Source organism: Lepisosteus platostomus, chromosome 10, assembly GCF_059453375.1.
Source record: "Lepisosteus platostomus isolate fLepPlt1 chromosome 10, fLepPlt1.hap1, whole genome shotgun sequence".
NCBI classification, from domain to species: domain Eukaryota; kingdom Metazoa; phylum Chordata; class Actinopteri; order Semionotiformes; family Lepisosteidae; genus Lepisosteus; species Lepisosteus platostomus.
Window position 1 is genome coordinate 54284507 of NC_142620.1, and position 23747 is coordinate 54308253.

The 23747-nt window shown below is 50.5% G+C and overlaps 3 protein-coding genes across 3 annotated transcripts in view; 2 read left to right on the forward strand and 1 right to left on the reverse strand.

Annotated features, from left to right (window-relative positions):
* The first annotated feature begins 636 nt into the window (after window positions 1–636).
* slc25a5 (solute carrier family 25 member 5) lies at window positions 637–3564 on the forward strand. The gene is made up of 4 exons (XM_088597372.1): window positions 637–857; window positions 2008–2494; window positions 2617–2757; window positions 3091–3564. Exons 1-4 carry the CDS (start codon window positions 747–749, stop codon window positions 3246–3248), a joined length of 897 nt encoding a protein of 298 aa, XP_088453498.1. The 5' UTR covers window positions 637–746; the 3' UTR covers window positions 3249–3564.
* septin6 (septin 6) overlaps window positions 658–23747 on the reverse strand; it is a 65390-nt gene continuing 42300 nt past the window's right edge. Inside the window, exon 11 of the transcript XR_015924964.1 lies at window positions 658–3564. The gene's annotated coding sequence lies outside the window, so the exon portion shown is untranslated. The remainder of the gene's footprint in view (window positions 3565–23747) is intronic.
* On the forward strand, window positions 10379–23287 carry LOC148654095 (uncharacterized). Its single transcript, XM_088597334.1, has 16 exons — window positions 10379–10858; window positions 11290–11398; window positions 12170–12377; window positions 14537–14679; window positions 15574–15730; window positions 16476–16531; window positions 16740–16948; window positions 17278–17391; window positions 17959–18087; window positions 18395–18499; window positions 18598–18753; window positions 19318–19894; window positions 20418–20478; window positions 20925–21127; window positions 21228–21313; window positions 21994–23287. Exons 1-16 carry the CDS (start codon window positions 10670–10672, stop codon window positions 22081–22083), a joined length of 2592 nt encoding a protein of 863 aa, XP_088453460.1. The 5' UTR covers window positions 10379–10669; the 3' UTR covers window positions 22084–23287.

Sequence of the window (23747 nt, forward strand, 5' to 3'; positions counted from 1 at the left end):
GCCTTACCGGGGGGGAGGGTGAAAGGGCGTTTTCTGTACCCGAGCACGAGGAGGGTAGAGGTTGTTATTATTAACCACGGTCACGGGTCAGGGTTTCGCCGGCTGGAAAGGCCTCTTGGTGACCAGGTCGACCTTGACAGCGCACGGCCGCTACAAATCAGGCCTTAGCCAAGCCGCCTTTCTCGAACCGTCGGCCTCTCCCGTCCTCATTTAAGCGCCGAGTCCAGCGACACGGCCGTCATGCTTTTTTGTAAAAAAAAAAAATACAGTTTCAATATAGTTCCAAACGTTTAACGATGAAACTTACTGGACTCCGTTTTTTCTGCCACAGGCGCAGCTTTTGTATATAGCCGGCGTCTGTTACCAAGGGGGGGACGAGTTTATGAATGCATCACACATGAAACTATTGACATGTTGCTGTGAAAGCTGTGACGAGGTTGGACTGGATTCCGCTTACTATATCTCCCTCCCTGCCCAGCGTTGTTTCTCGGTTACTTAGTAACCTTTCTTCTCAGACGTCATCGTTGGAATTCTCTCATTGTCTCCGCCCCGGGGACGCGCGCGGGGGACCAATCACGTTCCGTCCTGCGGCGCTCGCGCGGCGTCTCGCGATCCCTCCTGTCTTAAAGTCTATACTTCCCCCCGTCGGATCGGCCATTTCGACCGAACCGGTGTAGAGCTCCGAGCTTGCGGCAGTTTTCTTTTCATTTCCCTCCCCTCCCGGTGTAGCACTTCTCCCTCTCACAATGACCGAGACCGCGATTTCGTTCGCCAAGGACTTCTTGGCCGGAGGTATCGCCGCTGCCATTTCCAAAACAGCTGTAGCGCCCATTGAGAGAGTCAAGCTGCTCTTGCAGGTAAGCGAGTTGTGCAGCCGGCCTCTCCGGCGCCGGCGGACCCGCAGCCCAGCTGCAGCCGGCCGCTCCGGTGTGTGTGTGTGTGCGCGGGGGTAGCCCTGCTTCCTGCTCGGGGTGCCTGCGCTGTTCAGTGCTGTGCTGTGATTAAGGGTTGACTGTGGTTACGTAACCTCTCCCTTACGGCGTGCAGAAAGCCTGGGAGTATTCGCCTGTCTGGGGAATGGACAGGGGGAGCGCCGAGACGTGTCCCAGTCGGCAGGCGAGGTGGACCGCTCGCTTGCGGGGCTGGCGGCCGCTAACCCCACCCGGCCCAGCCGCGGTACGGGGGTGCCGTGCCGTACCCCCCTGGGGGGGTCACCGCCAGCCAGATCGCGCTCCGAGTAGGGCGGCGGGTCCGCTTCGCGTTGCCCGGCGCTGCCTGAGGGGGGCCAAGGTCGCGGCAAGGGGGAGGCCCTGCAGCTGAGGCTGAGAGGCGCAGCGCCCGGGGTCAGGGGTGCGAGGAGGACGCCGGGATCCTTTGTCCCCGGAGTGGGAGAGTCCGGGGGGGGGGGGGGGGTCTGTCCGGGAGCGTCACGTGAGCAATCCCCCTCTTTTTTTTTTCCGCCCTCCGAAGGCTCGTCTCTCTGTGGCGGTGTCTAGCAAGTCGCCCCTCTCTCTCTCTCTCTTTAATTTGAAGGCCCTTTTTTAAACCACGTGCCCTTGCCGGCATCTTCTCCATTTTGAGTCGATCGCGACCGGGGCGAGGTGTGCCCGCGGCCGGAAGGCGGAAAGCGCCGGCCGCATCCGTGGCGCGTCCTCGGCCCGCTCGGGTTTTGACCCCACGTCCTCTGAAGGTCACCCCCGCCTTGTCAGCTCGGTTGCTTTTTCTTTTTTGGGGGGGTTAGACGGGGAGCTTCCGAGCGTAAAGGCGCGTCTGCCTGGAGCGTGACGTCACGGCTCGGCGTGAAGACCCGCCCCCGGGCCGGCATCTGCTTCCGGGATCGGTCTTAAACTGCGTGGAAGTGACCTTGTGATGCTGCCGCAGTACCCCGCGCGAATAACGCGTGAAGACCGGATGTGGAGAAGATGATAACTTAAAGAGCTGAATGGGAGCGAGGTACCCCACCCCGGGCCTCCACAGTACTGAGTGTTTTCCGTTCCCCCCGTGCAGGTCCAGCATGCCAGCAAACAGATCACGGTGGAGAAGCAGTACAAAGGCATCATGGACTGCGTGGTGAGGATCCCCAAGGAGCAGGGCTTCCTGTCCTTCTGGAGGGGCAACCTGGCCAACGTCATCAGGTACTTCCCCACCCAGGCCCTCAACTTCGCCTTCAAGGACAAGTACAAGAAGGTCTTCCTGGACGGCGTGGACAAGCACACCCAGTTCTGGCGCTACTTCGCCGGGAACCTGGCGTCGGGCGGCGCGGCCGGGGCCACCTCGCTGTGCTTCGTGTACCCGCTGGACTTCGCCCGGACGCGGCTGGCGGCCGACGTGGGCAAGGCCGGGGCCACCCGCGAGTTCGGCGGCCTGGGCGACTGCCTGGTCAAGATCTTCCGGTCGGACGGCCTGCGGGGCCTGTACCAGGGCTTCAACGTGTCCGTGCAGGGCATCATCATCTACAGGGCCGCCTACTTCGGCGTCTACGACACCGCCAAAGGTACGCCGCCGGCCCCCCAGCCCGTGTGACCCGAGCGCGCTCGCCCGAGGAACGCTGCCCGCCTCTCGCGGAGGTGCGATGGGTTCTCAGTTCTCCTGTCTTCTGTCCCCCCCCTTCCCCAGGGATGCTGCCGGACCCCAAGAACACGCACATCGTGGTCAGCTGGATGATCGCCCAGACCGTGACGGCGGTGGCCGGCCTCACCTCCTACCCCTTCGACACCGTCCGGCGTCGCATGATGATGCAGTCCGGGCGTAAAGGAGGTGGGTTCGGACCCTGGCGGGTCGGGTCGCTTGGGGGTTTGGGGGGTGGGACAGTGGGAGGTGGAGCCCCCTGTAGGGGAGCAAGACCCCGAGGAGCCACAGGCACAGGGGCGTCCCCTTTTGGGGTTACTCTCCAGTGCTGGCGGGGTCCCGTTAAAGGTCATGGCGCCTGAACCGAGTGATGGTGCGTTACTTCGGGGGGGCGGGTCTTGCTGTGCCTGTTCTGTTGGAGAAGTTGAACGGGGGTGTAGCGGTAGGAAAGGTGGCGCCCCGTTAGCCTTTCTGTCCGAGCCGCGCGGCGTGCTGACCCGTCCCCCTCCCTCCCTCCCGCAGCGGACATCATGTACAGCGGCACGGTGGACTGCTGGAAGAAGATCCTCCGGGACGAGGGCGGCCGGGCCTTCTTCAAGGGCGCCTGGTCCAACGTGCTGAGAGGCATGGGCGGCGCCTTCGTGCTGGTCCTGTACGACGAGCTCAAGAAGGTCATCTAAGCGCGTCTCTCTCTTTTTTTTTTTAAGCCCGACGGGTCAATGTTGTGAAACGGTGTGAAATGTAACATATCTTGTACATTCTGGAAGGACTGTCACGGATTCCGCCTTATTTATAGGGACCAGCTAGTATGTCTGTACTAGTTGAACTGGGGGAGACACTTTCCTTATTTTATTTTTTTTCCCCTCTTGCCTCCTCCCCCTGCCAGTGTCATTCCCATACAGAAAGAATGTGGGACTCGGGAGCTCTACGTGTTTCATCCAGCCGGTCTGTTTTTAACCCTACTCTTTAATAAAAACAACCTGATGAATGAACCTACTTTTAGCGTACTGGTGGTACTTTGTCCTGAACGTGAAAGGTTTCTCGGACGGACGATGCGATCGAGGTCCTCGGGCTGGGCTTCCGCGCTGTTTCTCCTCTGGGATCCGGCTTGATTATTGGAGTGGTCTCGGCATTCCTGGCAGCGTGTCTGGGAATGGTGCTGGGGACCAGGGGGTCTGTTGAACCACCTGGAGGAAGGAGCGGTAGGGATTAGGATGTACGTGCTGCAAAGACTCTGGGACAAGATGGTTGACTGCTGACAGGCGTGAGCTGATTGACTGCACTTGCTGAAAGCCCCTCTGGGCTCTGAGCTCGGGCCAGAGCAAACTGCGAGAAACCTGATCCGAGTGGCATGTGAGCATGTAGCCCTCCCCCGCCTGGACAGTGGGAAGGGGTGAGATCTGTGAATGTTGCTCAGGAGTACACTGGACTTCCTCCCGTCTTGACGGATTACTCTTTAAAAGCAGCAGGAGAGCCAGGAAGTGATCAAAACCGCCCGTGTGGAGCAGCCTGCTTTATCAAAGCGTGAACAGAGTCTCTCTTCCGTGGTGGTACTGTGGTAAATGTGTAAATTGTAAGGATGAAAACGAATATGGTAGTTTTCCATTTAACAGTAAGAATGCAAACTGAGAAGTGGTTGTCTGTCTCATCTGGAACGTTTGGGTACTCGTAGGTTAATAACCTAGTCTCACCTAGTTCTTTCTTGGAAGAAGTCGGGTTATTGTGTTTGACAACAGGGAAGTAGCTCGTTCTTTCCTTTGTGTAAAAAGGGATTGTTCTGTCTTTAGGTTTTTACTTGTGACATTCTCAGACTGTCATGGGGTTTATTAACCACACTTTCAGGAAAGTTGTTACTGCAGCCTACAAGCACGAGGCTGGAGCTGGTTGTAGTGACCTCATAACAGGATAACAGACTTAGTGACAGCCTCCACACATTGGCTTTGAACAGAGTGCCAACTGTGTCAGCTGGCAACACTCACCAATGCCCTTGGACAAAAGTCCTGCCGTGGTGACCAGAAAAACATCATGTACAGTAGGTTTGTCTTGTTGTTTTTCAGGCTATTGGGGGATTTTTTGCAGTTATTTCTTCATGCACAGGTAGTGAAAGAAACAGGATCAGAGCCGGGCAACTGTATTGCCTTGTATGATAGTATTGGGGATGAGTGAAGTGGCCACAGAACTTTACACTCTGAGCCCCCTAAAACTAAACTTTTGCCAGCTGTGTGTGCAAATAAAGCTTGAAGGTTCTGTACAGACTTTTGTAATAAATGACATATCCTTCCCCCTACCGCACACAGAGAGAGACAGCTCGGCGGGCTTCACTTTTCCGACCCACAAGAGCCGACACCTTGAGGCTTTGTTCCGGCCTGTAGGATCCCTGCTTTTAACATTCCTGCTGCACGGGGGTGCAGGGGAGAAAGAAATCCGGGCTGGATTAGCGAACTGTGGATGGGATTAGGGCTGTAACTCCTTAATATAGCCCGTGTCTCGTGGTTCTGCAGAGCCCTTGTCGTGACCTTGTCATGTCTGCAGGCCGTGCAGCGACTCTGCCCGTGCTGGAGATCTCCGCTGCCCTGGGCTCACTCTTCCACTGCTGCTGTGTCCCCGGGCTTCTCTGGAGACCCTCAGCTGGCGGGGTTCAGCGGCCTGGTGTGAGACGCACAGGCCCACGCTGGCGCCCCACGGAGGAGACTGCTCTCGCTCCTTCGGCCCGGCAGCCCCCTCTGCCTCGTCGCCCTGCTCCCCCGTGCAAACCCACAATCCCTTTCCCGGCGCTTCGCGACGAGTCGCGGACCGGAGTCCTGGCAGAACTGAAGAGCGCTGAAGAAGACCCATGCCTCTGGTCAGCCATGAGACAGCAGACAGTCACCCCCTGCCTTCAGGAGACGAGCTGGCACTGGGCTCGTCCCTCCCAGCAGCAGGGGAAGCCACATTCGAAGGGGCCCGAGCGGAGTTGATCAGAGCCGAGTCCAGTTCGCCAGCTCTGCGTCCACAGCACGCCCCACTGGACACACGCTGTGCGAAGGGGCTGTTGGAGCTCTTTGCTTTGCAAATTACAACACCAGGGAGAGAAAAAATGAAACCCAGCTTTCATCGATACGGTTCCTTTCCCTTTCCCAACCGCTGTAGCCAATTCGGGGTCACGGGGCAGCGGGAGCCTATCCCAGCAGGCAGCGGGCACAAGGCGGGGCGGGTGGCTGGACGGGGCACCTGTCCATCGCAGGGCAGCCACAAGTCTTCTGTCACCTTTGATATCACGGCTGCTGGGAGACCTGATGCGGGTGTCATTCCGCTGACACAGCTGTGTTTCCAGGCGGTGGGAAGCGCTGTAAATGTTCACTCAGGACAGCTCGTGTGACGAGACGAAGGCTGGGACACTGGCTCGGCATTTGATAACGGCTCTATATTCCCGAAGGGTCGCAACCGGAGAGAAACACTTTCCGGCTGAGGGCTCGCATCCGACAGCAGGCTCCGAGGCGCGGCGGGAGGGCTGCGCTGTTGCATAACAGCTCCGGGCTCCGCCGCTGCAGGATGACGTCACCCGCAGCCGCAGAGCGCCTCCTGGCAGAGTTTCGGTTCCGCTCCTAATTGCCAGCGCAAGAAAACTCTGTCCGCTTGACGCGAGTCACACGAAAACTCGCAGTTCAATGTGCATCTTCACATACCGGAAACGCAAGAACTACCAGTCTTTGAAGACATTTTGGAAAAATAATGCTGGACAGCCACGCAGTCTCATTTCAGTTTGACAATGACAAAATGTAGCCTCCCTGCTGGCCTGTTACGGGCCGTGAGGAATGCAATCAGGGGGTCTCTGGGTCTCCCCAAGATACAGTGCAATAAGCGAGACTCGAGACCCCTCGGCTTCCGGGTCCAATCGACTCCGAACGCACGAGATTCCCAGCGCCTGTGACGCAATAATGAACCATGGAAGTGAGGCGGCGGCCCGACCGGAACACCACGTTCCCGTGGCGGGGTCGGGCTGTGACGTGTCTGCGGCTGACGCCGTCGCCCAGGGCGAGGTGACACTGGCACACCTTGACAAAGTCGAACTGGATCGGAGTGAAGTGCTCCAGGGTGTGACAGCAGTGTCTCCGCTGCGACTGGAATCCCTCACTTCACTCCGATGTCGTGCGATTCGTAAATCCAGATTCCTAACCACTGCTCTCACTAGCGCGTTGCGTTCAGGCACCCCATTAATTAAGCGGGCACGGTTCCTTATTCTTTCAAGCAATCGTCACATTACTGGCCTGCGTGGTGCAGGGGTTCTGTTCGAGTCGGATTCTGTCGTAAATGAATGATTTTATACAGATCCGCTCCAGTAGCAACGATCGAAACGCTTCAAGAGCCCAGCTGTAAATGAAAGACTTCTCTTCCGAAGGCGGGACGCGTCGAAGTAAAATAATTCAGGTGGGGAGCTGCGTCAGGGCAGGGCAGTAAGCAAAGGTGATATAGGTTAATGTAAAATAATGTATACCTGCCACGTGGTCATTCGCAAAAGCTATTCGTTATTTTACCTTTTGAGTCCAAAGCCATTCTATTAATTAATCTATTAACAATTCATTAAATAAATCAGAACAAAGCACTCCAAAAGGAAACTCAGTAGTGTTTGCTCTGATGGTCTGAATCTTGTTCTTATTGTTGATGTTATTACTGTGAGTAATAATACTGTTGTCTCCCGTGAAGGTGACCCTGCGGTGCTGTGTTTAGTAGCTCAATGTGATGTGTGTGGACATCAGGAAGAGCGCTGCCTAATAAGGAGAGCTCATACGATTAGCTAAAGCTTAGAGTCTACGTCGGCTACACGCAACTGCGCCTCTCTACCAACACTTCTGAAGGTCTCACTCCGGGAAATGGAACTGCGTGACAGAGCGCCCCCTTGTGGTCAGAAGTGTTTGGTCTCTCTAAAGCAGGCCACCTCAAAATACAGTAAATCTGCGATATGCAATTAAGTAACTTCTTAGCACGAAGGCTCTTGCTGTTACGTCCTTACATCCTTATGTTTATAACCAGAAATCGGCATTAAGGAAAAAATATAAACCCAGCACGAACCTTTATTGCTGTTTATATGTAGTAGTAGAAACAATAAAAACTGATAATAAAAATGACTTCATGTAAGAATGTAACTTGTAATGCTCATTACAGAAATGTTAAACACACTATTATTCCCCTGAGTGTGTCTGCACATCACTAACAGATACCCATTTAAGAGTCTTTTAAACGCCACAGAGCAGCAGTCATTATAAACCAAGTTAAAAACATAATTCTGATGGCTACCTAAATAACACAGTTTGCATATAAAAGAGGTTATTCGTGAAAATAGAACTTCAATGCAGAAAATACTTAAAAATCAACCTACTGGTTCAACTAGGTGCCTGGTGGGGATGAAAACCAGAGTATTTCATGATCAGGACTGCTTTTCCAGCTGTGGAGAAGAGTCAGCTGGGCCAGTTCAAGCGAAACGGGGTCAGATCAGCACTTCCTCCAGGTGAAGACCTGTTCCTCCCTAGAGAAGACCTAGAAACCCCTCTGGGATCTGAGCCTGCAGAGTCAGGGGTCAGTAATAATGTCTCACTCTCGGCCTTTGAGTCGGATTTCAGGAGCCTGTCTGAAGAGCACTGGGGTTTGTCCCGTGTCCTCGAGTGCTTTTCATTTGTGAGCGAGTCTACAAGCTGCAGTCTCTGCTCGAGGTCAAACGTGGCTTTACTCTCACTGTGAACATCTCCTAACATTACTGTAAAGGACAGCTTCTGCAGCGCTCCCTTTTAAGAGTCTGCGTGGATGTGATTTACAGAACACGAGCAGCCCACTACACAGCAGATGAAAAGAAGTGTGGAGATGTGGCTGAGGGTGATGTTTCATTTCTCTTGGTGGGTTTAGTTCTGTGGTTCAGTTGGTTACTTCTGACTATCCAGCACTCTGCTAGTGAGCCCCCTGCTGTTTAGTGTTCAGTTTTCTCTTGGGTAAAGGCTGCTAGTTGACTTATTGATTCTAGGTGTTTGTACTGTTTCTGTTTATTTCATTTAAACTGGATTTTGATGTCCCGTGTTGCCATAAAATTAAATCTAATTTATGATTAGATTAAGATCAAACAAATTGAAAACTACCTGCTGTTTGCATGATACGTAGATGTTTAGTGTATTCAGAGCAAATTGTGCCAAGGCTTTTCGAAAATGTGAACAATTCACAGGAACTTAAACCTTGAACTTGTGCAAGAAAAAAGCACAAGTAAAAAAAATGGGCTAATATAGATCACACATTTGTTACATTTGCCTCCTCTTGACATAAAGTGATGACTTGGATTCCAGAGGTGCTGGATAGAAATAATCACCCTCTGAGGGCAGACAGATAGTGGACACGCAGCCAGCCAGGGTCAGATCAATAAGGACAGAGGCTCAGAGGGGAATAAAGAGGTAAAATATCAACTCGATACCGAAGAGCCATACCTTGTAGGGTCTTCATTGAACGCAGAAGGGTTTTAAAGTGAACTCAAAACCTGTCAGGAAGTCAGTGCAAGGACCCCAGGACAGGAGTGATGTGCTCACTGCCACATGCACTCTCCATCAGATTCTGAATGTCTTGTGAAGTGCCGTGTGAGACACTCCCGCAAGAAGGGTGCAGCAATAGCCAGTCTTCGAAGAAGCAAAAGCAAAGGACCACTTCCTCAACGAGGAACACAGGCAACGCGGAACAAATCCGGGCAGTGTTTTCAAGTTGAAAAATCAATGTCTGCAGAGTATTCTGCGCCCAAGTTACCCACACTGCTTTTCTCCAAACCTGCTGGGAGGAGCCAAATAGCATGAACTAGCATGAGTCTCATCATGGTTGAGATAAAGAATTGTCCTCTGAGCTTCAATCTGAGAGAGTGTTGTCAGTGCTACCTGGATAGCTTGATTAATTGATTCATGTGCACACAGATGTGAGTATCAACTGGGTAAGTAGAAGGGATTAGTAATGGTAATTTAGAAAATATACTTGTAGGCTTTACTTGTACTGTACGTGTATCATCCGATCACCCAGATGAAACTGCAGTATAAAATAGTCACACCTCACGCCTGAAGAAAGCTTCACAGCCGAAACGTTGTGTTTTCTCTCTTCTCTTTTCAGCAGGAATAAACCTGTTACTTGTTCCTCTGCAGAATACTCATGCTGACGCAGCTCCCCACCTGAACTACTATAAAATCTAATGCTATTTACAGACCCAGGATGTCATGGCTTGTTTCTGTTGGGTAAAGCAGAATTTATAGACAGTTGATGTGTTAGCCTGAACGATCTTAAACACTTTGATATTTAATTAGACTCCCTAAGGCCCAAAACACTTGTAATGTTTACAAAGGGAGATAGTCTGTACTAAAATCAGCTATTTAAGGTACACGAAAGATGTGGGTGACATCTTTGAGATCAACCGAAATGATCAGGGACTGTATGTTCAATAACAAGGCAAACTGAAGTAACCTCTTTCCACCGTCAAAATAACTTTTACTAGCAGTTATGAAGTTCATAACCCATTGATTTATGAACAAAACGAATACCCTGTACAACTTCCCAAGACAAAAAAAAAACGTTGATTTAAATGTTATTTAAAAATAAACGTGACCTTGCTTCAGAACTGTTATTTGATTACAAAGTCCTCATGCAATGCAGAAAAAGAAAACCTTTTCATGTACCGGTCACTTAAAGTCACATACTGGTGCATAAAAAGAAAACTGGTGGGCGATTAAAATCTATTTCATTAATGATAAGAACGACATATTAATGAGGTGCTGTGTTTAACCGCCCGGTTTGTTTACAGGCTCACCTGTGTGAGTGCCGTACCAGCGTGACACCGACCGCAGGCGCTTCCGCATCGAGGTGCTCTCTTCACAGTCATCTGACCAATCCGGCTCTTCCTTTCTGACTGAAGCGTCTTCTCCTTTGAGGAATTGCAGACTTGCCCCCCCCTTTCTGATGAACAGTTTCGTGTTTCAGCGAATGGTGAAATAAAATTAAAAAAAATACTACAATCGAGAGCGCTTGAGGGAGACATGCTGCCCAGCCTCCAGCCGGCATGCGAAGCACGACAGCGGACTGACTAGGACCGACCGCGGTGCGCTTGATCTCCGACATGGACTTCGGCTGGGCACTCGTCGTCGGCTTGTTGGTCTCATCAGCATGCTTCTTCGAAAGTTGGGGTGCCGCGATTCAGGTGGCATTTCTGTGTACCTGGTGGTGGTTTGGGTTCACGGTTACCCCGAAGGACAGCCTAGCCGAAACAAGCACTCAGACGGACGCGGCGGTGGAGACGCTCGGCACGGTAAGTTGCAGATAAAACCGGTATCTGCTTAGTACGTAAGCAGCGTTTGTTCAGCTACTGAAACTTTCTGTAGCTGCACTGATCACAGAGGCTAAAAAAATATACTGGAGAGATGGCAGTACTGTGCGGCTGTGCTGTATGCACAAAGTTCAGAATGACAAAATCTTATCTATTGAGAAATGCTTTTTAAAATTATGCGGAACGCCTGATTTAAAAAAAAAACACACGAGTTGTTGCTCTGTGTTTCCATGTCGTATGCTATTCAGCCAAATGAAAAATTATTTACCCATCTTTGTACTGTGTTTATAGAGGTTACTCATACTGATACTGATGATCTTCACTTCCTCAAGATGTACCCAGTACTTTACTCTGTGTGTTAAGCCTGAAGTTGAATTTCTCTGTTGAAAAATAGCTCTTGTGGGTTTCCACAGGAAACCGAGGGTGAAGAAAGCATGACTTGCATTGTTGAGACTGACTCTAGGATCCAGGCTCTGTGCCCGCAGGCTGACTACCCAGTGGTGAAGACTGCTCTAAGGCAGGGTAGGCTGTTGCCCCAAGTGTTTGCTGAACAAGTCACCCCTGAAGCTTCACTGGGGCATTTATAACATTGAATGTTCTTTGTGTTCTTTGTGAACCATCTCACAAAAATCTCACACTTGGTACTTCAGTGTGTGTGCTCTGTGTTCCCCGGTACTCCAGTGTGCGTGCTCTGTGTTCCCCGGTACTCCAGTGTGCGTGCTCTGTGTTCCCCGGTACTCCAGTGTGCGTGCTCTGTGTTCCTCGGTACTCCAGTGTGCGTGCTCTGTGTTCCCCGGTACTCCAGTGTGCGTGCTCTGTGTTCCTCGGTACTCCAGTGTGCGTGCTCTGTGTTCCTCGGTACTCCAGTGTGCGTGCTCTGTGTTCCTCGGTACTCCAGTGTGCGTGCTCTGTGTTCCTCGGTACCTCAGTGTGCGTGCTCTCTGTTCCACAGTACTCCAGTGTGCGTGCTCTGTGTTCCTCGGTACTCCAGTGTGCGTGCTCTGTGTTCCTCGGTACTCCAGTGTGCGTGCTCTGTGTTCCTCGGTACTCCAGTGTGCGTGCTCTCTGTTCCTCGGTACTCTAGTGTGCGTGCTCTGTGTTCCTCGGTACTCCAGTGTGCGTGCTCTGTGTTCCTCGGTACTCTAGTGTGCGTGCTCTCTGTTCCTCGGTACTCCAGTGTGCGTGCTCTCTGTTCCTCGGTACTCCAGTGTGCGTGCTCTCTGTTCCTCGGTACTCCAGTGTGCGTGCTCTCTGTTCCTCGGTACTCCAGTGTGCGTGCTCTGTGTTCCCCAGTATTCCAGTGCGTGTACGCACAGTTCATCCTGGCCTGGTATGATGCCCCCGAGGACGGCCAGCCCCTCTATGAGGCTCTGCAGAGGGAGTTCGACCTGGCGGTGGAGTACATCATCGCCCGTGCCTGGAAGATGGAAACATGCGTTCTCTGCGTGGGCTCCCTCAGGATCCTCACCCAGCACCTGAAGAACACCAAGCAGAAGGAGAGGTGACGCAGCCGCCTGGGCTGTCTCCGGGGGGCGGTGTGCTGTGTGAGATTGACTGCGCTGGTTACGTTTAGTGTTCGGCTTCTTTGTGTCACTTTCACTGTCCAAACGCAAGGACTCCGTGCCAGTTGAGATCTTCCTCTGGAGAGTGTTTTATTTCCTCTGTGTGTCGCTCCTGAATCCGTGGCTCTGCCAGGCACTTGGTTGTAAAAGCCTGTGTTTTTCAGGGCTTAAAGCTGCAAAGTTGGCCCAATGAACAAAAAAAGTTTGACATTATCGCTTTTTTATTGGATGTAGATTTGTCTTCCGGTATAGTGTAACTAAAGAGTTAATGTACTATAAATACTGGAGATGATAACCATCCTTGTTGACTTCTTAAAAGCCGCTGTTCCTCTGTGATAACACCAGAACACAGTGAGATATTATGGGAACACGTGTTTAAACAGTCTCTGTAACTTCCCATCTGTAACTTTCCTTTGGAGATGCAGTCCGCTAAAAACCATGATTGCGCTGTAATGGCGTGATTAAAGTGCTGTGCTTCATAAACAACAAATTATTTTCGTAAAAACAATGACATCTGTTGTCTCAGTAACACAGGTTCTAGAGGGTGTCTGTTGTCAGTGCTGAGGGATGATAGAGTCTTCTGTCTGAGTGGAGATCACAGTTAAAGTATAACTGTTCTCAGCTTTTAATGCCTTTCCCTGGGTTTTCCCTTGAGTCCTCCTCTGTCGTCTTGTTTCTCTGTGGATACTGCAGTAATCCTAGGAGTTGACTTTGTTTATGCCTTGAGGAGAAATGCTCTAAGCTGTTCTTCAGAGAAGATTAATCTTTCTCCCAGCATGGGGGATGAACAATAGTACACGTTTCGCAGTTATGGTCCCTAGTATCTTAAGATGAAGTCAAGAGACTATAAACATGGAGAACTGGTGGATGAACTGGAGAATGGTCGTCCTGGTGTCTGTTGTAGAATTCCTAGGAGGCACTGCATGGTGCTATAATGACCAACCTCCTGAGATGGCCTAAGTCACCCAGAGACGTGCCAGTGCAGAAGTGTGATGATGCAGGCTGCCTCCTGATTTCTTACAATAAGAAAGTGGTCTCTCAAATTGAAACACAATGCTTGATCCTGCAAAGTGAGCCAGTTTGCTCAGGCTTTTTGGTTTTCAGTCCGCACAGGAGTGAGGTTTTCAGTCCGCACAGGAGTGAGGTTTTCAGTCCGCACAGGAGCGAGGTTTTCAGTCCGCACAGGAGCGAGGTTTTCAGTCGGCACAGCAGTGAGGTTTTCAGTCGGCACAGCAGTGAGGTTTTCAGTCGGCACAGCAGTGAGGTTTTCAGTCGGCACAGCAGTGAGGTTTTCAGTCGGCACAGCAGTGAGGTTTTCAGTCGGCACAGGAGTGAGGTTTTCAGTCTGCACAGCAGTGAGGTTTTCAGTCGGCACAGCAGTGAGGTTTTCAGTCGGCACAGCAGTGAGGTTTTCAGTCGGCACAGCAGTGAGGTTTTCAGTCGGCACAGCAGTGAGGTTTTCAGTCGGCACAGCAGTGAGGTTTTCAGTCGGCACAGCAGTGAGGTTTTCAGTCGGCACAGCAGTGAGGTTTTCAGTCGGCACAGCAGTGAGGTTTTCAGTCGGCACAGCAGTGAGGTTTTCAGTCGGCACAGCAGTGAGGTTTTCAGTCGGCACAGCAGTGAGGTTTTCAGTCGGCACAGGAGTGAGGTTTTCAGTCTGCACAGCAGTGAGGTTTTCAGTCGGCACAGCAGTGAGGTTTTCAGTCGGCACAGCAGTGAGGTTTTCAGTCGGCACAGCAGTGAGGTTTTCAGTCGGCACAGCAGTGAGGTTTTCAGTCGGCACAGCAGTGAGGTTTTCAGTCGGCACAGCAGTGAGGTTTTCAGTCGGCACAGCAGTGAGGTTTTCAGTCGGCACAGCAGTGAGGTTTTCAGTCGGCACAGCAGTGAGGTTTTCAGTCGGCACAGCTGTGAGGTTTTCAGTCGGCACAGCAGTGAGGTTTTGGTATTCCTTTTCATGCACTCCTAAATCACTGAAAACAGGCTCTCGGCCTCTCGAGGAGTAGTTTTGGAGGTGTCCTTTCTCGCTCGTACAGCGGCTGGTGTGCGGACACGGGTGTGACCCGCTGTCCCGCTGTGTGTGTGCCCGTGTGCCCGTCAGGAGGGAGCTGTTCCCGTCCCGCGCGGAGGAGCTGGCCGTTCTGAGGACGTTCGCCTCGGCGCTGGTCCGCAACCTGCTTCCTGCCCCGTTCTGGCGCCAGGAGTGCATCCAGTGCGTCTTAAACGAAATTGTGGCTTTGAAAGGTGAGCGCCTCGGCCCTCCTCCGCACACTCCTAAAGGCACAGCGCGCTACCCATGATGCACGGGTTCTCAGAAGGGGGGGGTCAGGCGGCTTGGGGTGTGGAACCCCATCGATGGTCAGCAGGCCGTGTGGTCAACCGGCAGGGTTGCGGTCACTGGAGAGGTGGGACCGGGGTTCTGGGTTCGGCTTGATCTGCATCCCCATCCTCACCTGTGAGTCTGGCCTGGGAGCACTGGGAACATTGGGGACTGGGGGCTGACCAGGACTAGTGCAGTAAAAGAGGTTGGATGGCGAGGGAGCGCTGGGAGGGACTTTAGGCCCAGTCCCCTGAGCTCCGGCGGAGGACAGGGAAACGACGAGAAGACGGGGAAGTGGTAGAGTGGTGGGGCTTGGAGGGACTCTCTCATTGTGCAGATCCAGCCCCATCATCCACGTGCACTGATTGATAATGGACAATCACCCGAATCCGAAAGTTTTTCATTGATGTACGTTTAATCATTTGTTAGAGTGTGTACTTATTGTGAGAGGTTTTTCATGAAATAAAGTTTATTGTGATAGGAAAAAAAAGAGGTTGGATGGGTTTGGTGTGATCAGAAACAAAGGGACGCTTCTTCCTTCGGAGGAAGACTAGACGGCAAATATCCAACCCAGCAGCAGTAGCGTTGGATACTTGTAGTTTCTTTACAGCCAGAACAGGTTGGAATCCCCTGCCATTCAGACACTGTCTTCATTCTCCATGTGGTGAATGTGCTGTTTACGAAGTTCTCCAGTTTATTGCAGCTATTCACTCTGGCTGGACAGAAAGTCTTTGTTAGCCTCCGATAAAGACTTCATCTACAGTACGAGAGGCTTGCCGACTTGGTCTGTAATGTGGCCTTGGTTGTTTTCCCATCAGTACTGCAGATGCTGGTCAGGTGGTTCTCAGCCCCTGACAACCTGAACCAGCTGGTGGTGAGCTGCCTGGACACTGTCCTGCCCCAGAGTGCTGCAGAGGAGAGGGCCAGCGCAGAGCCGGAGGAGTGTCCCGGACGGGAAGACCACAGGGGAGGAGAGTGAGTGAAACCACTTGCTCCCTGGAGCAGACGGGTCACTTTTCCAGTGTCTGTGCAAGCTTCCTCCTCTGTGCCGCGCTCTCACGTCAGCAGGGTCTGGACTCCAGGCTCCGAACAGGTGCTGTGGTAGCCATGGCCAAGGCACTTGATTCGGATCGCTCCGGTAAAGACCCTGCTGTAGAAACGAGTCTCCAGGTCATCATGCTTACAAGTGAGAATCAGTTCTCCAGTGGCTTCCTAGGTAAAAGAGGCCAATAGAAATGTTTAAACTGGTTCCTCGAAACATTGTCAACATGTCTCATTTTCCTCCCTTCCTCTCTACCAGAACACTAATTATTTCACAAGTAATGCAACTAAAACTTGAAAGTAAAGCCCTCTCTCACTGGAAATCGTAGACTTGTAGAGAGATCCCATGTTACTGAATGGCATCTTTCTCATTTTTTTTCCATCCCCATTTTTGTCATCCAAGTCAACTCCTAAAATACAGGGTTTGTTATTTATAATTAACAAAGGAGGAATCTCAAAGTTCAATGTACAAAAACCTGTGCTACAACTATTGGTATTTTCAATAACCGAATATCTTAGGATAACATACAGTAAAGTTAGAAAATTAAAATATTGATGTTGATTGTTGTTACATTTCTCCCATAAGAACCTATTTTTCTTAACATTTTCTGACACAGGCGCTTGCAAATTTGTATTTTTCATCTGGTGTCATGATGTTTTTGTGTCGGTTTGTTCCCAGAACGGCAGAGAGTGCAGACAGCGCTCTGAACGATCAGCCCAATAAGAAGAAGAAAGGTGAGAGAATGTCAGAAGGGCTGCAGTGAGAGAAGATAATTTGGCTAAATTGCTTGTGTTGCTTGTTTGAAAAATGTCATGAAGCCTAAGGTGGTCAAAACAGTTCTCAGACATGTTTGCTAGATTTTTTAAGTGCCCTTTTAAGTGCGCCCACAAGCTTGGTGGAGCAGTCGAAAGTTTCTCTGCACTGTGTTGGTTCCTCGCCCAGGTCAGAAGATTAAGGAGCACCTGTCTAAGGTCCTCCAGAAGCTGAAGCCCAAGGACAGGAAGAAGCGCAAGACGGTGGCGTGTGAGAAGCAGGGCGATGGCTCTGACCACGCGGGGGGCCTGGAGCCCAGGTCACTATTAATCCAGACCAGCCAGTCTGCCGAAGACCTGGAGGAGCAGTCCACCGCCAGTCAGGACGACTCCTGTAGTGTAAGAGACTTGCTATCTGTCTTCTTCTCACTGATCACCTACAGCTGACCAGAAGGAAACTGACGGGCACAGAGAGCATTTTATATCAGTTGCTTCAGGTATTTTGGCAGTGGCATTCCTCTGTTTAAATAAACTCTGCAGTATATGTGTGATTTAAATTGGAATATTATTGAACATGCTTAAAAGATTTAGACTACAATAGTGTGCCTATAGGAAGGTGACGAAAGAGTTTGATCTCTGGACTTGAAATAGACATTTCTATGTTAGATGCATCTGGATGAAATACTGATGCGCACTTAAGATACTGTGTTGTCCGTGTGGGAGTGTAGGAAGGCACAGAGCTGGAGACTGACAGCATGGACAGTTTCTCCGAGGACATGATGGAGTTCAAGCTGCCCTACGAAATGTGGTGTGTTGGATCCTGGAAGGTGACGGTTACTGAGGTATGGCGTCACGCCCTGAGTGACAAACTTATCTATTATTGGATTTGCAAAGCCAAACCTGTATTGATTGTATAAATGCGTGACTTAATATTGTGCTTTTTTTCTTAAATTTAGAATGGCTAGTTATCATTGTTGCAGACAACCCACCCAATCTGGAATAGCCAGTTCTGTTTCTCTTCTCGACACATGGAGATGTAGCCTGAGAGCGCACATGGGAGACGGTGGAGGTGGAGACTTCTCTAGCCCCGCCTTCCTTCCCACATTCCATCCACTTGCCTTTGCACACAGGCAGCACAGCCCCTTGCAGGAGTGCTGATTTGACAAGAGGCGGATCTCTCCCCCGCTGCCCTGTATGTCTGCATGAGGTCGTAGGGGGTCACCGTTTTGCAGTGAGAGCCCTGGCTGATTAATCTCACCCTTTCCCTACTGTATGTCTAAACTGCATAGTGTGAAAAAATACACACTATACTACATTTTTAGTGCTTGAAGACAGCGAATCTCTCGGGCTTCGTCATCATTTTTGCCCACCCAGTATGACTCCAGCGGAGCCTCTGTCTTGCACTGCAGGTCCTGGAGGAGAACCAGGAGCTGATCTTCACCGTGCACCTGGAGGAGAAGGACAATGCCGATGCTCTGCAGTGGGACGTGAGGAAGTCCCTGAGAAACTTCCAGGCTCTTTATCACAGTCTGCAGGAGGTGAGGGGTGGGTTCATGCCAGTCACAGGAGCACATTTTCAGTCTGGAAACCACCACCAGTGAGATATCCAGCAGACGAACGACTTCGCACTCCGACACCTTCAAATTTCAGAAGGCGGAAGCATTTGAAATGCTCTAATTAAGAAAGTCATTGGGTCAAACAAGGGCCGGTTAAGTAACCGAGAGTCTAGCTGGAGTGAAGTCCATCAGCAGTGGACAGGGGGATTGTGATTAGGGAGAGCTGGTTTAAAGGGATTGGTTACAGTCAATTTTGTCGCTCTGTATTAAGATGTTCGTTTTTTTCCAGACTCCTAACTTACCGTCAATATCGGATGTTCTGGAAAGTAAGGAGCAGGCAGCGGATGCTGAGGTTCGAGAGAAGATGAGGGCGAAGCTCGAAGAGTTTTTACAGGTACAGCGCATCTCAGGAACACCCTGAGCCCCGTTTCTGACATGAAAAGTTCAGTGGTCCCACAGCTCTGTTGTTTTTTTCCCCTCTGTCTTGCACAGGAGCTGGTTTCGAAGAGCCCGCAGGGGTCGAGCCAGGAGGTCTTCCAGTTCCTGTGCCCCTTCGAGAAGCTGCTTCACTCGGGCGAGCCCCTGGGAGGGATGTGGGACCTGCTGTGCAGCCTGGTGTCCTTCTTCACCCCACCACAGGAGGAGGAGGTACAGCCTGCCCCGTCCGCACACTGCTGCCCTCTCCTGGCCGCCGCTGGAAGAGCAGGCCCATTATAAAGCACTTACAGAATGTACAAAAGAACAAAACCACAGTGCAGCACTGCAGACCTGACTGGATCATCTCCCATCTGAGATGTTAAAGCAGAAAATCAGAGTTTTGTTAAGTTTGATCCAACACAGACAAAGGTGTTTTTTGTCAGAAACAGACTGTGGCCGTAGGGGAGAAAAAAAATCTTTCACTTCCATTGATATATTTATTTTCTGTTCTAAGTTTAATTGAATTTTTGAATCATTTTAAGAAGGTCCTTGATCGAGGCAAAATTGGAAGTTTGTTCTTGTGACAAGGTGCCCTAGTCATCTCCTTGCCTGTGCTGTGGTAGAATCAAATGCATTCGCACTCTGGCGATGGTTTAGAAGGCTGTTATCCTGGGGTTTGTGTTTTGAAAGGTGTCTGCATTAGTCTGCCACTTGAAGTGCAGCTGCCAGTTATAAAGTGTGTGGTTCAGGGAATGTGACTCACCTGGTACCCAGTGGCTTGCTTGTCATCCTCAGGGTGGCAGTAGAGATGGTATTGAATGCCCCAATGGGGTGCCACAGTGCCTGGATGGTGACAGCCCAGGTGTGGGCTTGGAAACGGACACTGGGAGCTCCGGAGACGTCCTTGGCTCCTGTCCTGCCAGCCTCCCCAGCGCCCACACCAAAGAGCCAGCAGACAGCAGCAGAAACAGAGACGCCCGAGCAGGTGATGGGTCTGCCAGAGTCCCCTGGCCAGGCGGAGCTGGTGCAGCAGAATCGAGCCACTCTAACCTGGAATTCAGGGAACTCCGGCCCGACTGGCACCCTGGTCAAGCGGATCTGCCAGAACCTTGTCCCCTCAGCAAACGGCTCTCCGTCTCAGCCGATGCCCTGCAGCGCAGTTCTGGGGACGGCCCGACTGCCCCCTTCAAAAGTTTCAAGATGAAAAAAGCCAGCCGGTTTCCGAGAGGGCCCGGGCGTGGCCCGGCCACCGGAGAACAGGCCCAGGAGAGCAAGGAGAGGAACGAGAAGAAGGGCCAGGAGCAGCAGCAGAACAAGACCAGCAACCTGGACATCTCCGCTGCTGTCTGCGATCTGCTCAAGGAGATGGGGGGTATGTCCCGAGACTGCACACAAGTGATTCCCGATTCCAACACGTTCCAGTTGCACTGTGGCTTAATGTGCTCTTCTGTGTAGGATGAGCCAGGGAAAAAGGTGTCCCACTGCCTGTGGTTCTTTGTGTGTACTGCCTTTGCTTGTGAAACCCTGTTTACCACATCTGAATTTGTATGAGATCTGTTTACTCTGGAGCAAACAGTTTTTGCAGTATAGGTCTTTGAATCAAACACAATCCATCGATCCGTTTTCAAATCCACAATATGTAACAGAGCCTAATTTGGCCAGCAAGGCAGGGTACATCCTGGACAGGACACCAGTCCATCGCAGCGCGCACGCGCACGCAGGGTTCATGAAACACATCTGTCAGTGACACAAATGACTAAAGAATTTAATTCTTAATTATTCTCTTTTCAAAATGGCAGTTTAAGAGTCCGTTATCTGCACTGAGGGCGATTAAATAAAAACGGTTTGAATCTGCTATATGAAACCTTACGTAAATGTTTGTCATTTTCTTCCAGGGAATATCTTTGTTAACCTGGCTCGTTTTGTTTGCAAACTGCCGGTGCTGAACTTGGAGAAGTAAGTAGACTTCTTTTTTCTTCTGTAGCTAGTTGAAGGCTAATGCTTTTGTTAAACTGTGGAAGTGAGGAAGACTAACTGCAGAGAATGAGAAGCCCTGGTGCTGCAGGAGGTGAGGAAGGGCTGACAAGGCAAGGCTGTGCGATGTCATAACCGGCCAGCAGCCTGCAGTGTGCCGTCGGCATAGAAGGAAACCACAGTCGCTCAGGACCTCAGCAGAATGCCTCCGCTGATGTAAGGAGCCGAGAAGCGAACTCTTCAGCAATTGCGTGTCGCGCTCGCTCATGATGGTAACTCAGAAATCAGGCCAGGAAATTCTAAACGGATAGTGGCACGTGTTTCAATCACCCTGTAATAACTCAAGGCCTTCAAGCAATAACTGATGATTCGGAATAACTGATGTTGCCTGCCGTGCCAGACGTCTGTGCGTGTCTGCCGCTCTCCAGGAACCTGGACGCTTACTTCAGGACCCTGAACCTCACGGAGGCCCGGCTGGCCTCCTACATCGACACGCTGCGGGAGAAACAGTGGCCCGCGGGGCAGCCGGCCGGCCCCAGCCCCGGCCCCAGCCCGGCCCCGGAGAGGACCGCCGAGCAGAGGGCCGAGACCAAGCAGAAGGCACGGGAGCTGCTGCAGACCAAAGTGCCGTGTGAGTGTGCCGCGCGCCCCCCCCCCCCACTCCCGCCCGGCCCCACAGAGCCGGGCCTGGGGGGCGATGTGTTAACGCCGGCCCTTTCTCCTTTTTTCAGATTTAAAAAAAGTCTTAAATAAAAGCGACGTCGATGCCATACTTGATGTCTTCCAAAACGAAGCAGAGAACAAGAAGCTGGTTTATGTGAGTAGATCTCTGTACAGGACACGGAGTAATGCCAGACATGATGATAGCGGCACTTTGTGTATAACTCTAGTGGTGTTAGTGGGGCCAGCAGGGGGCGCTCACCCTGTAGTCTGTGTGGGTCCTCATGCCCCAGTATACTGACGGGGACACTGTACTGTAAACAGGCGCCGTCCTTTGGATCTGACATAAAACCGAGGTCCTGACTCTCTGTGGTCATTAAAACTCCCAGGGTTTCTTGAAAAGAGTAGGGGTGTAACCCCGGCGTCCTGGCCAAATTTCCCATTGGCCCTTACCAATCATGGCCTCCTCATGATCCCCATCTCTGAACTGGCTTCATCACTCTGCTCTCCTCCCCACTGAGAGCTGGTGTGTGGGGAGAGTACTGGCGCATCATCCAGGTGGGGCTGCACACTGGTGGTGGTGAAGGGGATCCCCATGACCTGTAAAGCAAATTGGGTGGGGTGTCCAGAAAATTGCTTTATAAAGTGTAAGGAATTATTATTATTGTTATTATTATTTATTATTAATAATAATAATTAAAACCTTTGCTTATAAGAAGAGAATAAAGAGGGAGCACCAAAGAAACCAATTAACAGAACAGTTTTTTTTCTGTTTCTTGGCTAACTCATCACAAGGTTAATGAGAGGGGTGTGAGCCTTCCTGTTCTGTTTCTGCAGATGTTGCTCTCGTTCCTGTTGAGGAAGCTGGTGCCCGAAGACCCTTCCCTGAAAGTGCCAGCCCTGTCCTGCCTGAGCAGCCCTCTGTGACCCCGAGCAGAACCGCCACAAGGGGGCGCTGAAGCAACTTCAAGAGCCGAGAGCCTGTATATTGAGACTAAGTACATCTTGGAGCTCTGGGGTGACATGCCAAGCACAGTGTAGCTGGAAGGTTGTTAAACTCTTGAAAGGGTCCGAACAGGACGTATTGGAATGTCCTGCTTCTCCTGGGTTCATCAACATGCTTTTGTGTAGTGGTGCAGTTAAATTTGCACAACCCGTTCATCATCTGTATCGTACGCCACCGAAGGCATCCACAGCCTGCGTGCTGTAAAACGTCCCTCTTCGTTTCCTCAGATACGAGAAGAGATGCGTTTTGTGTTAAAAATCAGTTGTTTCACATTCCTGCGGTGCCCATCGAGTGAGCATGTTTACATGTTTATAGTCTCCTTTTTTGTTACTTTCTGTATCGACTCCTATTAACCCAAAGTAATAAATTAATATGAGCCGTAATGGGTGGAAAAGGCAAAATTAGATTTTTTTCCCCCCCTCGTGGCAGGGTTGTTTCTTCCGTGACCACATGGCCACTCTAGGTTTGAGAGGGCGTAAGTGCAATTAAAATGATTTTATTTAGCTCTGGTTCCAGTAAAGTGCTCTCTTGACAGTTTGCTTGCAGCAGGCTGTGGTCCCCTCAAAACAAGGAATATCTCACTGTGAATTTCTCGTCTGTTACTCGTTGACTCTTTGAAACTCTGATTCTGCTGTTTAACACGGATGCTGCTATTACACCAGACCTACTTGACTCTGTGTTCCTCCCAGAATCCTCCTTCACCCTCTTCTGAACCAGCAGCAGGTTGGTCAGTTTAGCAGATTCTGTACGGGGGTGAACTGCGAGACTTTATTGTACAGTATTTAATTTTAATTTGGGAGGAATGGTGGTTTCTACTGTAAACGGACCAAGTTAGCCTAGAAAACGTACATACAGTCATTTTTATAACTTTTAAAAAATACTTCTGCTTCAGAGTAGTATCGCACAGAATTATTTTTTGGATGGTTAGAGTCATTTTCTCCTGTTTTTAATGGAAAGGGATGGGGGCAGATTCACTGAGTTTTAGCAATCCTGAATATGTGATCCGTATTGAGTGTTTTGAACGTTACCAGTTGCTGAGGGCACTTTGTATTTCTTGTGTTTATCCATAGGTATTTCTTGGATTATGCTTGTTAATCATTTTTCAATAAATTACATTTATTTTAATTGTCTTTTTTTGGAATTAAAAATATTCAGATTCTATACACTAAAATTTGGCTTTATTTGACTTAATGACATTACTGTATCCATAGTCACAACTACCTATGAAATCGTGACCTTGTTCCATATTTTTGGTCTTATTCCCTGGAAGACGTCTGTTAGATTGAATAGTTTGGCGACATATAAATGTTCGGTTTCTGTCAAATTATAGTATGGATTATCGTTTAACAACAAAATTAGTACTGATTGCCAAAGATGTCACTGAGTGAATACCGTTTATACTTGATTTGTAATAAAGCAAAATTAACCTGCAAAGCAAATCGCATATAAATTGGGCTCGGGTTGTCAAATGCTCTTGCATGGTATACATGTTTTTTGGTGATTTCTTTAATTAGAGGACTGTTTAAAAAAAGGGCATTTGTCGGGGAAGCAAAAACGTCTGGTTCACGCTCAGTATTTCAGCCGT